Genomic DNA, 17,601 nt, shown 5'->3' on the forward strand with positions numbered 1-17,601 from the left:
TGATGATATATTCAATTTTAGACCAGTGATTGGTCCCAAAATTTGCACCATCTTTGAAAGCCTTTGGTAGAGAATCATTCACTTCCTATTTGGATATTACCTGTGTCTCGAATCCAAAGCCTTTTGGCATGTAAGCTGAGCAAGGCTTGTGGAGTGGAATCAGAGACTTGACTCATAAATTACATTTGCTCATATTGTATGGACCACTGAAAAGAGGGAATTGGCTTGGGGACGGCTGCATTACCTTGTCTAGAAACTGTTCTTCAACGGACTAGCAACTCCTATGTTCATAGAATGCGGTGGACTATTCAGATCAAATCCCAGCTACAGGCCTTTTTCTGCTAAAAAATCCTCTGATGAAAGATTATTCATATATAACTTATCTCACCAATTTAAAAATTAGCCTTTTATATAATTTTGTGAGTTTATTTTCACTCATTCTGAGATTTGTGAAAAAGAACGAAAAAAAAGGGGGAAAATTTTGAGAGAAAAAAAAAGAAAAGAAAGAAAAATACTGTTTACAACACTTGTCTTGATGGGGGAAGAGCCGCAATTGGGATTACACATCGTGAGTCCGGTTTCCACAGAAGTCAGTGGTGAGTAAACAGAGCAGAAGGAGGATGAGGTGCCCGTACTGCACGGCGGCGCAGGGGCGGTGCGGCACCACGGGGTCAGGGCGATTGGTGACGGAGTGCACCTCCTGTGGACGAGTCATGGAAGAGCGCCAATCCCAAATCCACCACTTATTCCACCTTCGAGCCCAAGATACCCCTCTCTGCCTCGTCACTTCCGACCTCCCACCACCTCCTCCTCAGCAAGCCCAGACCGCCCAGGAACAAGAAGATGATCCTTTCGAGTCCACCGGCTTCATCTCCGCCTTCTCCACCTGGTCCCTCGACCCATGCCCAATCTTCGCCCGCTCGTGCCTTTCCTTCTCAGGCCACCTTGCTGAACTCGAGCGTGTTCTCGAATCATCATCATCGTCATCATCGTCATCTTCTTCTTCTGCTGCTGCGGCAGCGTCGTCTTCGTCTCTGGCCTCCTCTGGACCTGCGGTTGTGGTCGATAATCTTAGGGCTTATCTGCAGATCATAGACGTGGCCTCCATTTTGGGGTTGGACTATGATATAGCGGACCACGCATTTGAGCTATTCAGGGACTGTTCTTCGGCTACCTGTTTGAGGAATCGCAGTGTGGAGGCTCTTGCCACTGCTGCTCTTGTTCAGGCCATTAGGGAGGCCCAGGAGCCCAGAACTCTTCAGGTCTGTCTCTTTTTTCATTTCGTTTTATTATTATTATTATTATTTTTGGGTGCTTATCAAGCAATCTAAGACTGGATAAGTTAGGGTTTTGATTTTGTGTTGCTATTTTTCTTGTTGAATTCATCATAATGCTTTAAATTTCTTTGTTTCCTTAATTTATTTTACTTTGATTTCTGTGATATGGAGTTGCTGCATTGGCAAGGTATATGATCATTTATTGATCAGATATAACAGCTGTTCTGTTTTATTCAAAACAATGCACATTTGTGTGACTGTTGAATCTTAAAAATATTTCTTTGCAACACAATTTGTAAACTTAGAGTGTGAAGGTTAGATGGATATAGCTAGTGCACATACCATTGAGTTGTAGATTCAATGTTTTTGAGTTTGAGAACTCAAGGTTTGGTTAAAGGGCTCCTGCTATTTTTTGGAAGAATTCCTGGTGAAACTATTGGAGGGTAGCTGGCTGTGAGAGGGGGAGGTGAAACCAATGCGCTTGAATGTCCTGTGTTACTATTAGTTTTCTTCACTAAGTGTCTTCACCAATATTATCAGTCTATCTCTCCCAAGGCACCTTATCAAATGCTGATATACATATGCCTGAGGAAGGAACCAACTGACCAGTCTTATAGATTTGGGATATGGATCGAAAATGAATAAAAATTACCTACCTTAGTCCCAAGGAGAGATGCACGCAATGAAACTAGGAGTCTAGGACTGTAAGCCATGACATCTGGTTTCTGCTGTTAATAAGGGCTACTTCCTCGTATGCCCAATCCTTTTTTATTGTTCAACCTTCATTAAACATTGAAGATGTCATTTTACATGCCTTGTTAAACATTCTCTTATATATGTGAAGTTCTTCAAGTTTGGTTCTTACTTTTTTTCTTTTGATAAAAGATAGTTTTTCCTTCTCAAAGAAAGTACAATTTTGACAAATAAAAAATTCATGATGTTTCACACTCCCAAATTTATCAATCTGTTGCCAAATTGAGATTCTCTAACTAAATATTGATCTCTAAATTGTTTAGTGTAGAAACATTGTATTTTCAATGATATGATGCCATCCTTGAAACCTTTCTCACTTTGGAAGAAGTTGACACTCGTCAAGTTCAGTAAGGCTGGGACAGTCATAATCATCAGTGCACTCCTCTATTAATATACTTTTCTTCGTTTCTGATCAAAACAAAAAATAATCACCAGTGCACTATCAAGGCCTCCTCACAAGTAGGAGTGCCAATGGGTCATGTCATGTCATGTCATGTTGAGGTAAAAAATGTTGAAAATTTACTAAACATGAACTCAATCTGTTTATTATATGGATAACATGGCATGAAACTGGTTGGGTTAATTCTGTATGAATTGACACAGATAACTAGTTAACACGATTTGAACCCGTTAAAATGGTTCTAATTTATTAAACTCATTTAACCTATTTGAGATTTTAAATGTATAAAAATATTATCTTCTAAGTTTACTTTTTAAATTTTTAACTAATTTAATTATTTAATTATTAATTATTTTTTATAAGCAAGCTGGAAAATATTATAAATATAAAAAAGAGGCTATATGCCAAGGTACACAAGGCGTATGTGATGTGTATCGAAAAGCTTTGTCAGAAAGAGAGAAAATGCAAAAACTACTCCTTCCCTTAGTTAAGTTCGATCCAATCTATAAAATTAGTTAAGGGCATTTATCTTTCTTTTATGTACATGCTAATCTATAACACTCGACTTCTAAGAAAAGAACACTTTAGCCAATGATTTAAAAACTAGATTGAACTAGCTGATCAGATCGGTTGAATAGTTGCTTAGTCATGTCTCGAAATTGGTTCACTTTTTGAACTATTTTTAGTATTGAATCGATCTTTAACTATCGTATTGGAGAATTGGTTGATCAAACTAGTAGTTTGACCACCTTTTTTTTTTTTTTTTTTTTTGTGTGTGTGGAAACAAATGCTTGAGCAATAGCTTACCATTTAGCAAAACTTCTCTTTTGCCATATTAGTAGTTTTTAATAGAGACACGCACACACACACACACACACACACACACATATTATAAAATATACAGCTAAGGGAATATGAATAAAAATAAATAATAAAATTTTATATCACTCTTCGATATATTATATGAAAATAAATAATAAAATTTTATTTCACTCTTTGATATATTATATGTGATATCTCTTCTTAAAGATTAAATATTATAATTTTTCTATTTAATAAAATAAAAAATATTAATATGTTTACATTTCATCCATTTCATGACTTAATATGGCAATATTAAAATAAAAGGATGAAATAGTTTAAGTTTTTTAATTATATATATATAATTTTAACTTCTTATAATTAATTTTAATTTTCATAAATATAAATTATATATTTATGATATCATGTCAACATCACGATTAGATTATGTTTCAACCACTGATCTTGATAACTTTTTTGATTCAATAACTGATTTAGTTTTGAAAACATTAAACATTAACTTTAGTAATTGAATCAAACGTTCCTCACTTTCGAACACTCATCAATTCTTTTTCCAAATTGTTCAAAAGATGCATAGAGAAGTGGTTCTCCAAACTTTCTTGAATTTTCTTTCTACAAATGAGTCATGTCAACTTGAAGGAGTCCTCTTAATTGTAGAAGGAAGGACTCAAACCATGTTGAACAAAGAGAATAACAACTACCATAGTACCCTTACTTTGGCACAATGTAGGAGGATGTGATCAATTGATTCCTTTTTTTTTTTGCAAAGGAAACATTTGTTCGCCAATGACCACCCTCTCTTTTCAAGCTTATTCAAAGTCAACACATTTCCCTAGTTAGCTTCTTATGCCAAAAAAAAGAAAAAAAAAGAAAAAAAAAAATCGTTTTAGATGGGACCCAAAATTCTAAATAATGGTCATCAAGAAAGGTATTGCATGCCTTGACTCCAAAATGGAATAGAAATTTGACAGATAAGACTCCTTGAGTCTATTTGGACCACTTCATCCTTATCTTCCTCTTTAGGAGCCTTCCTTGCAACCTTGAGAAAAAAACCTCTACGTTATCTAATTGCCAATCATTCAAGCATTTAGTGAAGCAAGGATTTGAGTGGCCCCCTCACCTAGACCATCCTAAATGTTTGCCACCCAAACTTTTTTTGATGATGCTATGGCAAAGAAGGATGGGAAAGGCATATTATAGGGTTTGTCTCTACATCACATATTCGTCCAAAACTTCACCCTCTTCCTATTTCCCAACTCAGAGAATACTTTACGACCAATTCCCATTTGTTTATGATGTTCTTATACCCATCCCTCACTTCACAAAAACTCTAACCCCCTCTTCCTCGTTGTACTTTCTAAATGACCTTTTTTCTAAAAAGTTCCTTCTTTGAAGCATCTCTAACACTATTTTCGTAGGAAAGACTTATTGTGTAAAGAATGACATCCAAGGATATTCCACTAAGTCCCATTCATTTATGATGTTCCTATACTCGTCCCTCACTTCACAAGAACTGTAACCCTCTCTTCCTCGGTACTTTCCTTGAACGACCTTGTTCTAAGAAGTTTCTTCTTTAAAAGATATCTCCAACACTATTTTCCTAGGAGAGACCTATTAAGCAAAGAAAGACATCTAATTTGCGGGCATTCCTTTCTTTTCTCCCTGTAAACAATCGACCATTTCACTAAACGTATCTTTTTCTCCAAAGCCTTACTCCCTAAAGGAAGTCTCTTTGAATTTTGTCCAACCTTTTTTTTTTTGTAAGTGATGAATTTTGTCAAGCCTTAACTTGATCTTCTTGGGTATGCTAAATAAGGACATAATATGTAGACACAATTGGACTAGGTACTTTTTATCAAGTAAGCCACCCCCTTTTTAAAATATATTCCCTTTTCCACGTTGGTAATCTTTCTCCCTCCCACATTGTCCCAAATTGACTTTTCTTTAAAAGGAGCCTGTAAGGGATTTTTTTTTTTTTTTGATAGGTATGCAAATTATATCCAAAAACAAAAAAAAAAAAAATCCCTTACAAGATCCTTTTAAAGAAAAGTCAAATTGGGACAATGTGGGAGAGAGCCCATAAGGGAAATCCCAAGTGATGGTTGGAAGCTCCCCTACCTTGCATCCTAGTTTTAGGGCCAAATCCTCCAAATTAGCCACCCTATCTATTGGGACCAATTCATCTTTCTCTTGATTTATTTTTAGCCTCGAGATATCTTCAAATCACATAAGCAACCAACTTAAATGAATCATTTTACTTTACATGGCCTCACAAAAGGTTAGGATGTTGGTGGCAAACAACAAATGAGACGCCTACACCCCCTCATAATTTCAATACATTTATAACATAGAGAATAAATTGAAATTTTAATTTTATACTTGTTTATAATTTTATTTAATATTTTAACTATAAATATTTTTAATCTTTGTAATAAAATATATAATATTCTACTTTAGTTATTTATTATTTTTTTAATTATATGATATTCAAAATTAAAAAGTAGTTTTAATTTTTTTATATGAGTTTAAGGGGTCAAACGTTAGGTCATTTTGACACAATTAAGTAAATAGGTTAGATGGATTGAGTACTCAAACTAAAACATGACCCTGTTTATCAAATAGGTTGCACGAGTTGACATGATTATTATACCAACACAATTATGACTAACCCAAACTTGGTAAAATTGGTGTCATTTTTGAGTCATGTTGTCGGTTTATGTCAAAATTGTCATCCCTACTCTTAAGTTTATTGTTCAATCCCCCAACTTCACAAGCATGACTTCTGTGAATGAGATTGATGTATATTCACAATCCCATTTAAGAATTACATGCATTTGTAGAGTTCTCATATGCTATGTTGGTGAACATCAGTCTTAATATTGTCTAGATGTAAAAAGTATGGATTATTTCAGTCATAAAACCTTGGTGTAGAAAAACATGTATTGATGCATAAATGGATGCCTTAGTTTTTTTAGTTTTCTGACTAGTAACCAGGGCAACAAATGTGAAATATGCATGTGCTTATATTATATCGTTCCTACATCATATGCAGACTTTTGTTTGTAGTAGTTTTATCAATTAGTTTTGGCTCTTATAAGAATTGGGTTCCATAGGCTGCATTACTTTCAGTTTCATTGCCTTAGAGAGTATTCAGTGACGAGCAGGCTTATTTTGAATTGCACTATCCTTTGTTCTCTGTATTAAGGTCGAATGCCCAACTCCATATGCAGGTGTTGCCTTCTGATAGGATTGCCTTTCTAACAATGGTTCTTGAAGTGGTTTTCACAATTCTTGTTGTAGCTTACTTCCAGAGGGTTTCTAACCTTACATCTTCTCTAATGTAACAGGAAATCTCAATTGCAGCCAATGTACCCCAGAAGGAGATAGGGAAGTACATCAAGATACTGGGAGAAGCTCTACAACTAAGCCAGCCCATTAATAGTAATTCCATATCAGTCCATATGCCAAGATTTTGTACGCTTCTACAGCTCAACAAATCTGCTCAGGTACCATTTGGATGAAGACTTATTAGAATTAAGTGGCTTGAGAAGTTAAAACTCTTGCTTTTACAAAAGCCTGGATTTGATGTGGAAACTAGAACATAAACAGGAGTTGACATGGGATATCCAACCCAAAAATATGAGAATTTTTTGAGAAATTTTGTAGGAATGTATTGGCTTGTGCTAGGATAATGCAGAGGTAATAAAAAAGCTATGAAATTTTACTTAATGCTCTGTTCTCTAGCTGATGTAGAAAATAAATGAAAATTTAAGGCTTTATTTGGAAAGTGTTTTTGAAAATGGTTCTAAAAAATAGTTTTTGAGAACAGATTTTAAAAACTGTTTTATGATATTTTGTAAAATAAAAATTTGTTTGGAAACTTGAGATATTTTTAACCTGTTTTCAATGTTTTTAAATATGTTTTAAAAATAATTTTTATATATTGTGTTTTAAACAAGTGAAAACAATTAAAAGACGTTTTCTAAAAATATCTTATTTTCTATTTTAAGAAAAAATTTGTTTTTTATTTTCTAGTTTCCTCGCGTGTTTTTCTGTTTTTTTTGTTTTGAATGACAAAAAACTATTTAAAAAAATATTTACCAAACACAGTCTAAATTTCTCAACCACATTGTCAAATTGTTGTGAGATTTCAAACTTCAAATTTCTGCCCTCCACTTCAGCAATAGAATGAAGCATATTGATTAGTAAATCTTGAAAATCTGCTATCTAGATGTTAAGAAAACCTTAGTGTTTTCTAACTCAGTACATATCTGAAGAATTTCTTGATGGCTTTGGAGGCATTTCTAGGATTTTTTTAAAAATATATCTGGTGAGGTTCTATGAAAGCGGAAAGCCTTAGAAACAGATCCCCTGGAATGTGTTTTGCTGTTTGAAAATGTTTCCAATGGCAAGTCGATGACTTAAAATATGGGGATGAGGCCCTGTTTGGATTGGCTTCAGAAAAGCCAAATGCTCTTTAATTAGTTCAATAAGAGCTTTTGTACCTGTTTAGGTGATTTCCCTAAAAGAATTCCTATTAGGGAAGTCAGGAAAATGTTGTTTTTTTTCTAAGAACTCTATTTTGGCTTCCCTTGTGACTAAAGCTAAAAACAAAATGCTATCCCAAACCTACCTTGAATTTATGTTGTATGGCATTGAAGTTGAGGTGGAAAGAAAAACTGACTGCCTACTTGGTCATCTCAAATTTTCATGCTTGTAGTAATTCCTCTGTGCTTTTATTCCCTTTCTTTTTTCTCTCTTCTTTTTAATCAAATTTGACTAAATTTTACTCTAATCTACCTTTCTAGGAACTGGCGACACACATTGGAGAAGTTGTGATCAACAAATGCTTCTGTACTCGAAGGAACCCCATTAGCATTTCTGCAGCAGCTATATACTTGGCCTGCCAACTAGAAGACAAGCGCAAGACCCAGGCCGAGATTTGTAAGGTGACGGGTCTAACTGAGGTCACTCTTCGAAAAGTTTACAAGGAGCTATTAGAGAATTGGGACGATCTTCTCCCTTCCAATTATACTCCAGCTGTCCCTCCAGAGAAAGCATTTCCCACAACTGCAATTACCTCTGGCCGTTCTTCAGCACCTAGAGTTGATCTTATAGAAATTGTTTCTTGTCTGGACAGGGATAAGCAGCCCGAAAGCAAACCAAGTAAACCGAACGAGACCTTGGAAACTTCCCACCAGGCCAGAGGCAAAGAGGATACTGAATGTAAAGGGAACTGTCAAGGAGCCCATACACTTGGTTTGAACCGGCCAACAACTTTCTGGCAGCTCCCAAACCCATTTGGGGGTTCTGGTTTTAGGACATCAGGGGAGAAGAATCAAATTGTGAGTGGAGGAATGGACTTGAACGAGGGTGGGGCTAATCCTCAAGAGTTGGAGCAGAAGTTAGACAATGGCGCAAAGGCTGCAACTGTTTCTGTGAGGGCTGAGCAGTTTCCTGGTGCCCCGCCTTCAAGTGGGAGTTCCATAACGTGGCCATTTCGGCAACCACCTTCATCAGGATCTTCTTCTTCATATGCTCAACTTATGCAATCATTGAAGGTAGCATCAGGTTTTCCAGAGCTTAAAGGATCTGGAAGGAAAGGTGGTGGGCAATGTGAGGATCCCTAGGGCATCAAGAGAATGTATTCTGATTTTCTAATGTATATAATTGTAAAACATCTTAAAAGGATGGTTTTTCATTTTTGCATCTTTGACTCTCGTTAAACGCCGGATCCCCCTCTACCATTCATTTTGTAAGTTGCATGCACGGTCATGATTCAGGTTCTTTTGCGAATCTTTTCTAAAACAATGTTTGAGAGTGATTCTTGAAGCTAATTTATTTCTAAGAATAAAATTTCATTTGTGAGCTTAGATATTAAAAAATATTCCCTAAGTTTATTTTTCATGAATATATTGTATATTTATATAAATTTTATATATGATGTAAATATTAATAAATGTTCTCCTCTCCTGCATCAATAAATATGAGAATCATACGATTTGTACTACTTTTTAAAAACATATCTTCAAGCGTTTGATAATATTTTGAAAATTTAGAAAAAATGTTTTTTTAAAAAACATTTTTAGGTGGTTTTTTTTTTTTAAAAAAAAAAAATCACTTCAAAAAATTTCAAATATTTCTAAAATATCCTTTTTCATTATCCTTTATTTCACTTTCATACTCCGCTTTATTTTCACTTTTCTCATCTTTTTCATAAAAATATATTTTAGAGTTTTTCTAATAATATAAATATTTATATATATTTTTTTAAATAAAAGTTTTTGATCTTATTATAACTTTTTCTTTTTATAATAAATATTATTTTTAATAATTTATTATTATTAAAAATATATTATCAAAAATACTATTAGAATTATTTTTTCAAATTATCATAAAAACGTTTCTTAAAGAAAGTTATAGAAAGAAAACACTTTCAACTAAAATACTAAAATAATATCAAATAGATTCTAAAAATGCATTAAACAATACTTTTACTTGAATTGTTTTTAATAAAAATATTTTTAAAATAATCACTTATTACATATTTCTCTAAAAAAATATTACTAGGGATTTTCAAAACTAATTGTTTTTTAAGATTCTTAAAATTTTATCAAACATCTAATTTTTTTTCAAAAATATTTTTTAGGTTAAAAACATTCCCCATAATACTTTTTCTAAAAATCATTTCAATTCGCCTTAATATAAAAGTGATTTGTGATTTGAAAGTAAATAAATATTAAGGTTTTTAGATGGTTGTTTAAAAAAATGGAAAAAATTAAGAAATAAATAGGGTTATAGAGCAGCCAATGAGATGAGGGTAGGCAGGGCCTAGGTCAAAAGCTTTGAGCTGATCTGTTTCATAGTGGCATTTTCGTTATTTTTATCAACTCCAGATGCTTTTCTCTAACTGTCTCGATATTTACATCGAAGGTGACGTGTCGGAATGAAGAAGGCGAGATCCCCTCCCAATCCTTCAATCTACATCATTCTCGAAAACAAACACACCATGCTCCAATCTCCACCGCTCACTTCGCCACGTCACCGATCCGACTCTTTCCAATCCGACGGTCCCAATCCTTCCAAAATACACCAACCCAAGCACACTTAACCGGATGGTTAAGTTAACCCCCAACCCTCAGCCGCGACCCGACTCCAATCACTCTCGGCTCGGCTAGCTCGTGATTTGGGAAAATTGAGAGAGAGAAAGAATAAAAGAGAAGGGGATGGAGAGGAAGAGGCGAGAGGGTAAGAGAGAGGGAAAATTAGGGTTTTAAGCGTTCACAAGCTAAGAATTAGAGTTAGGTTTCGATCTCTCAATATAGGGTGAGGCTTAGGGGTTGGGTTTGGTTTTCCATGAAAGGTTTTCTTGGTTCCTGCGTTGCAGAGACTCTATAGAGAGCTTTCTTCTATGTTCTCTATGCTCTGAATCCGTTTGTATGCATAAGTATTATCTTTTTAGCTATATTCATTGTGTATGACATATAGGGTTTCGTATTTGATGGACGAGATCTGGGAACGGGCCGTAGAAACTGCGCTGAACGGCCAAACAGATCACGCTTCGGTTCGAACCCTAACCCTAGACGGCGCAGTGAAGTGCGTCCACGGTCGACTTCCTCCTCCCAGTCTACTAGAGAAGTTCCAGAACCTCCAGCATCTATCGATCGCAAACATTGGTGTTTCGTCTCTCGAACAGTTTCCGCGTCTCAGAAGCCTTGAGAAACTCATCCTATCCGATAATCGAATAGCCGGAGGCCTTGAATTCCTGGTCGAAGCAGGTCTTGAATCGTTGCGAGACCTTGACCTTTCCAACAATAGAATTCAATTTATTGAAGATCTTGCGCCACTTGCACAGCTCAAGCTCGTTTCCCTTGATCTATATGAGTGTCCAGTTACGCGTGGTAAGGATTATCGATCTAGGGTTTTTGGATTAATAAAATCTCTGAAGTATTTAGATAAGATGGACGCAGAGGAGAATGAGCGGCCAGAGTCCGATGATGAGGAGGATGAGGAAGATGACGAGGAAGATGATCCTGGGAGTGGCGAAATTGACGGTGATGATAGGCCATATAGAATGAACAACGGGCATAGCGTGGAAGGGATAGTCGATGTTGATGAGGATGAAGAGAGTGATGCGGATGAGGAGGAGACAGAGACGGCGAGAGGGGTTAATGGATCAAGTAGGTCTTCTCACCATCAGTCAAACGGTTTTCGGGTTGCTGCAGTGAATGGAGAGGAGGAAGATGAGGATGAGGGCGATGATGAAGAGGACAATGATTCAGGGGAGGAGATTGATGAAGAGGATGGTGAGGATGAAGATGTGATTGAGGTTCATGAGATTGAGGACAGTGATGATGAAGAAGACGGTGTAGAAGATGAAGATGATGAGGATGAGGATGATGATGATGAGGATGAAGAAGAGGAAGTGGATAACGAAGAGGGGGGTTTTACAGAGCCGAGGAGTACAGGGCGGGTGATGAGCGCGGAAGGGGAGATTGATGCCCATGAACAGGGGGAGGAGGACGCAGAGGAGGATGATAATGGAGAAACTGGGGAGGAAGAGCAGGGTGTTGAAGAAGTTGGAGAGTTTGAAGACGAAGAAGAGTGTGAGGAAGAGGTGAGAATTCCTTTTTCTTTCAAGCGCGATATGGTTTGATTTTCTGTTCATTTTGGTAAATATGCCTTGGGTTATACTTTGAATGCTCTTGTGCAGAAAAATTGAATGTTTTGATAGTTTATTAGCCCATATAAAACTGTTACAGACTGGTCATCTTCGTTTCCTTCATCTGGTGGAGCAATAAGTTAACTGCATTTGTTTGACTACTTTCTTGTTTCTAGTTAGTATTTTATGCCAGTGATAATTACTAAGCTGTTTTATCTGCATCTTCATTTAATTATTATAAATTGTGCTGTGTTCTGTGTTAAATTATACTTTTTGTAAATCTTTTTCCATTTTATTTTTAATTTAGTTGTCGTTTTTTTTAAATGATTGTGAGGGATTTTTTTTCATTTATTCCTGTCAAGGTTAGTAATCTTTGGGGCTAGATGTTCTTTTTGATATTGTTGTTTGGTGCAGGCTGTCAATTGTGCAAGGACTTGCATTGTTGCTCTAAGATAAACTCCTGGTTAATTTTTTTGAGCAGAATGTCTCTTCTTAATTTTTGGCCTGGCGGAGGGGGCAGAAGTCAAATTCTTAATCATCTTTCTAGCCAGGCTCTGTTAGTAGAATATCACTAATTTATGCCTATAATAGGATGCTGAGGGACAAGTTTTTTGGGCATGGCAATATTACCAAGTTGACTAACTAATTACACTTACTAATGAGCCTTTTTTTTCTTCTCTCAAGTTAGTTGTAATTGGTACTCTGTTCTGCTAACAGACATATTAGATAAAATTGTGAACATTCGATATGCTCTAGGTTATGATGAGAAGACAGGATGGTGTGTGCAGTGAATTTATCAGATTAATGGCCTGCTTAAATTCTTTGTGTGGGTGGGTGGGTGTGTTTAATAAATCTGTTGCTTTACTGTTGGTACATAGTTTCCCAAAGGAGAGTTACCTTGGTTTTTTTGTACTCTGATTTGTGAACTATGGTTTTTATTTAGAATGTTTGTTATTCTAGACATGTTGTGTTTGTTGTAGTGTAGCGTCTTGGACAGTAATTATCCAACTAAAGATAATAATAAAATTTCCTCCTTGAATTTGACATTGTGAAGTTGTTCCCATTGCCATTTATTGGGTCATTTTGATTTTTTTTTTGTTAAATTCAGTTCAAGATTAGATTTGTGATTTGATGGTATATTTTCATTGTTAATTTGACGTTTGCATGATTATTTCTCATGTTCTCTATATTTTTGTTGTATTTTACCATCCATTTCTTTGTTATTAAATTTGATTTTTAGTCCTATTACTAAAGGATGCATTCTATTTATCTGGTTGATATAATGTAATTGTTGATTATATCATGTGATTCTTTTTTCAATTGTGATATTAATATTACTGTGTTTTGTCCTAATGGCAGGAAGAAGATTATGCTTCAGGTTACTTGGTTCAACCTGTGGGCCAGGCTGAAGAGGATGCTGGAGGCAGTGAAATGGAGCCTGGAAACGAGGAAGATGATGCTGAAGAGGAGGAAGAAGTTGAAGATGACATTCAGCTGCTGCATCCCTCATCTCCGAGCCTCAAGAGGAAAAGAGATGAACAAGCCAACAATGATGATGGTGAAGGGGCTGATGAGGATGAGGATGACGTTGTTGATTACACCAAGTCATCAAAGAAGAAGCACTGTTAGCATTTAGCTAATCTCCTGCCCCTTGGTGAATTGTGATTATACATGGAGATGGGGGAACTTGAGGATAGTTTTAGATTGGTTGGTATGGCTACGCCTTAGTTCAGTATTTTAGGAAAGGAGGGTGTTATTCAAAAGGAAGTTAGCATGTTGTCCCCGTCAGCCCTTTCCTACATAGCCGTTACTTTGTTATTCAAATGGTAGTTATGAGCCAGTACAACCTCCTTTCCCTCCCTTTCGAGGGGCCAGTTTATAAAGGGGACTTAGATGGAGGGAGAAAAAAAACTCATATATGTTTGTTTTTTCTTCCTTTGTTTGTTCAAGCGGTTTTCCTTTTTTTTAAATGGCTTGTAAAAAACGCTTGTAGATAGTTTTATTGCATCTTTTCAATTCAATCAAGTGGGATTCAAGTATTTGACTCGCTCAGTCTACTTCACGTGTAATGTGATCTTGCCCCTTCACTCATGGTTGCAGGTGATTGTGTATGTATTCATATCATGTGGCTGCTGAGGCTGATGATGGTGAAGGGATCAGGTACGGTTGTTCCTGGTCCTAATCTGGTTAGACTGGATTTGCTCATGATTGGTCGTGTGTGGCCCAGGTATTATGCTATACTAATACTATTCCAGCTGTTTATCTTATTAGGGAGGGACGATGTGCCTCTTATGACTTTAATCACGCGGTTGGCAACTTAGATAATCGGGCTTTTCTTTGGCTTCTCGGCTAGTTACTTTACTCAAGCCATGGGCATTGTGCCAAAGCGACGTTAATAAACAGAAATAAAATGAAATAAACCCTTAAAATTCTGCAATAACACCTTTTAAAACGTGGAAACATTGATTTTGGTCATCCAAACGTGTTCGTGTTTTTATTTTGAAAATATTCAAATAGAATATTTTCAAAGATTAATTCTATTTTTAAAATGGAAATGTTCATTCTTGATCGTCAAGGAACATTTAAATATTTTCATATGCAGAAACCTTGTGTAGGTTAAGTCAGGGTTTAAGCTTCATGTTGAATAGGACCAAGGGGCTAAAGCTTGACCCGATTCCCGAACCCTTTTCCTTTATTTTATATATATATATATATATATATATATAATTTTTTGGTGTTAGGGTATGGTAGCCCAAAGTGAGAATTGCGGTGGGTGGCTTGTCTAGGAATGAGCTACTCGAGCGTCAGAAGCTGCCTTTACTGGTTGAAGCTTAGGTTAGGGGCTATGCACAGGTTTCACTTACTCGCACCTAGTTGTCTTATGGATGGGCGCGTTTGCAGGATGTCATTTTTACCTGGTCAACCGTCGTGGGGACCAGCCTTCTCCTGACGTGTCCGAATAAAAAGGTGTTTGTTTTCTACTTTTAGTGCTTTACACCCCTGGCTTGCCAGCAATTTTAATTTAAAGATTGGCTTCTCTTTCTCTAGGAGAGTGTTACAGGCATTTTTGCTCTGTTTCACGGCTGGCAGCTAGCAACAATTAAATGGAAAATTTTAATTTATAAAAATTTCAATATTTGGAGGTTATATTCAGGGCTGCAATTTGGGTGGGTTGATGGCTAAATCCTAATTTAAAAACAATTAATCCAAGTTAATCCAACATCATTTCTCTAACATCGGATTAAGTTCGAATTGGTCAAGGTAAGCTTGGATTGAACTCAGATTGATTGGATTATATTTAAGTTAATTAGGCTAATGGGTTGATGTATTGTATAATTTAAAATTTATTTATAATTTTTAAAAGAATTTACATACTTAAATTTTAAATAATAAATAAGACAAAATTTTAAGGTAACAATAAAAAAAATTAAAAAAAAATTTACATATATTTCTATAATAATGAAAAATATATAATATATTATAATGTTATATTTTTAAAAAATTAAAAAGAAAATAAATATTATTATATAAGATAATATATAATATAAATATTATAAAAATATTAAATCAAATTTATGTTAAGCATAGGTTGCCTAAAAGTTGGTACGAGTCCAACTCAAACTAAGTTCGGATTAGAAGTTTAAACAAAGTATTGAAAATGATTGAATACTAGATTGAATGGGAGAAGTTGCAGATTTAGTTATAACCTAAAAAAAATAAAAATATAATTAAAACTTTTTCAATATTTTTTTAAAAGAGAAAGGTTATGGAATATTAGTGAAAGAAACAAGAAAATGGGTATTGATTTTAAAAGAGAATGAGTAATGAGTGGCCTAGATTTCTGGAGGGTGACGAACAAGGGCCCTAGGATTTTGCTTTTTCATTTTGTCTAGGATGGATAAGGTGCGCCTAGTGGAGAAGACCCTGGACTTGGATCTCACAAACTCTCCTTCCCCACCCTTTTCTCTCCAAGAGGAACCTGCCAAATTAGTCTCCTACTGTTAGAAACCTTAAAGATGTTGCTGTTGTATCCGGCATCCGCCTCCCTACCATCACTGCAACTGCTGGCCAATAGTTCAAGCATCAAATGTAGAAGTGGATTGCATATGCCACTGAAGGTAATGGGTATGGCAAAGGAAAGCAGCAACAGCGGTGATGGCATCACAGAGAAGGTAGCCATAGTGGGTGGCCTGGTATCTACCCCCGTCATTGCCTGGTCTCTCTACACTCTGAAGACAACAGGCTGTGGCCTGCCCCCTGGACCAGGAGGCTCAATAGGCGCACTTGAAGGTGTGAGCTACCTCATTGTCGTGGGAATTGTGGCTTGGTCCTCGTACACTAAATACAAAACTGGCTCCGGTCTCCCTAACGGACCTTTTGGCTTGTTGGGTGCTGTTGAAGGCCTTTCATATTTATCATTGCTCGCCATTTTGGTGGTGTTCGGGGTGCAGTTTTTTGAGCAGGGTTCCATCCCTGGACCCCTCCCCAGTGACCAGTGCTTTGGCTAAAGCCCTGTGTATTGTCATCCTTGTTCTGCCTCAAGATAATGTACTACAGGCCAGTACATTTCCTATCGGCTGTGTGTGGTCATGCTTCACCCGGGCTGTCGGTTGAAGAAAATTGCCCTGATTGAATGTTGATCCACACTTTTTCTTTCTCCACTGTTGGTCTCCTGTTTATAGTTAAATCTTTTTCTCCAATAAATTGGGCTTTGGAACAGTTTTGCTTACTTAGTTCTCACTGGTTTTAGGCATCTCAATTGGGACCAAAGTCACTTGATTTTATTTTCCCGAAATAAACTATCTTTGAGTTTGATCTACCCATTGGTCTGAAACTATTCCAATTCATAATAGCACAAAGGCTGATTCGCCCATGAGATGAAAACAAGATCAGTACCAAATACTAAGAGCAACCTGATGAACTGGCAATGGAAGTAAAAAATACACGAAACACATAATGATTTATGTGATTTGACTTCAAGCCTACATCCATATCAAAATAAAGAAAAACTTTCACTATTGTTTGACGAACTCTCACATCTCAAAGTCTTGGTTACCCTCAAACAAGGAATCTTTAAGTTAAAATCTTTTCCCAATAACCATAAAAACCCTTTATTGTTGCAACATGTTGTTCTTTTAAGAGCTTTATTCTAACACTTTGAACCTCACATCCTCGGCTCTTGATTTGACTTTAAGCCTACATCCATATCAAAATAAAGAAAAACTTTCACTATTGTTTGAAGAACTCTCACATCTCAAAGTCTTGGTTACTCTCAAACAAGGAATCTTTAAGTTAAAATCTTTTCCCAATAACCATAAAAACCCTTTTATTATTGCAACATGTTCTTTTAAGAGCTTTATTCTAACACTTTGAACCTCACATCCTCGGCTCTTGGAATTCTTTCCTTTCTTTCGAAAACTCATTTGCAAACAATAACCTTTTGTACCTTAGGCATCTTAACTAGTTTCCCAATATGGTTTTGTTGAAGTGATTCAATCTCCTCATTCATAATAACAATTCATTGTATAGACTCTTTATTAGTAATGGCCTCATGATAACTGTGAGGTTTCTTACTTCTAATGCTTTTGACACATGAAGTATATAAGCAACCAAATCTATATAAGCATACCTTTAAGGTGGTTTAATCTCCTTTCTTGTTTTATTTTTTATTAAACTGTTTAATTGCT

General features: G+C 35.9%; 3 protein-coding genes across 3 annotated transcripts; all 3 read left to right on the forward strand.

Moving 5' to 3' along the window:
• Positions 1 to 10: 10 nt before the first annotated feature.
• LOC100256546 (plant-specific TFIIB-related protein 1) lies at positions 11 to 9,108 on the forward strand. The gene is made up of 3 exons (XM_002267692.5): positions 11 to 1,262; positions 6,600 to 6,758; positions 8,061 to 9,108. Exons 1-3 carry the CDS (start codon positions 621 to 623, stop codon positions 8,880 to 8,882), a joined length of 1,623 nt encoding a protein of 540 aa, XP_002267728.1. The 5' UTR covers positions 11 to 620; the 3' UTR covers positions 8,883 to 9,108.
• A 1,177-nt stretch (positions 9,109 to 10,285) lies between these two features.
• Positions 10,286 to 13,953, forward strand: LOC100261569 (acidic leucine-rich nuclear phosphoprotein 32-related protein). The gene is made up of 2 exons (XM_002270675.5): positions 10,286 to 11,869; positions 13,274 to 13,953. Exons 1-2 carry the CDS (start codon positions 10,730 to 10,732, stop codon positions 13,541 to 13,543), a joined length of 1,410 nt encoding a protein of 469 aa, XP_002270711.1. The 5' UTR covers positions 10,286 to 10,729; the 3' UTR covers positions 13,544 to 13,953.
• A 1,809-nt stretch (positions 13,954 to 15,762) lies between these two features.
• LOC100261644 (uncharacterized) lies at positions 15,763 to 16,633 on the forward strand. The gene has a single exon (XM_002270598.4). The coding sequence runs from the start codon at positions 15,931 to 15,933 to the stop codon at positions 16,420 to 16,422; it is 492 nt and encodes a 163-aa protein (XP_002270634.1). The 5' UTR covers positions 15,763 to 15,930; the 3' UTR covers positions 16,423 to 16,633.
• Positions 16,634 to 17,601: the final 968 nt, after the last annotated feature.

This window comes from Vitis vinifera, chromosome 4 (assembly GCF_030704535.1).
Source record: "Vitis vinifera cultivar Pinot Noir 40024 chromosome 4, ASM3070453v1".
In the NCBI taxonomy this organism is placed as follows: domain Eukaryota; kingdom Viridiplantae; phylum Streptophyta; class Magnoliopsida; order Vitales; family Vitaceae; genus Vitis; species Vitis vinifera.

Bases quoted from the DNA above. Each gene is read 5' to 3' on its own strand.
- LOC100256546 (XM_002267692.5), top strand. From the start codon at position 621: ATGAGGTGCCCGTACTGCACGGCGGCGCAGGGGCGGTGCGGCACCACG. The intron at 1,263-6,599 runs GTCTGTCTCTTT...CTAATGTAACAG, and splicing joins AGGAGCCCAGAACTCTTCAG to GAAATCTCAATTGCAGCCAA. The intron at 6,759-8,060 runs GTACCATTTGGA...CTACCTTTCTAG, and splicing joins AGCTCAACAAATCTGCTCAG to GAACTGGCGACACACATTGG.
- LOC100261569 (XM_002270675.5), top strand. From the start codon at position 10,730: ATGACATATAGGGTTTCGTATTTGATGGACGAGATCTGGGAACGGGCC. The intron at 11,870-13,273 runs GTGAGAATTCCT...TCCTAATGGCAG, and splicing joins AAGAAGAGTGTGAGGAAGAG to GAAGAAGATTATGCTTCAGG.
- LOC100261644 (XM_002270598.4), top strand. From the start codon at position 15,931: ATGTTGCTGTTGTATCCGGCATCCGCCTCCCTACCATCACTGCAACTG.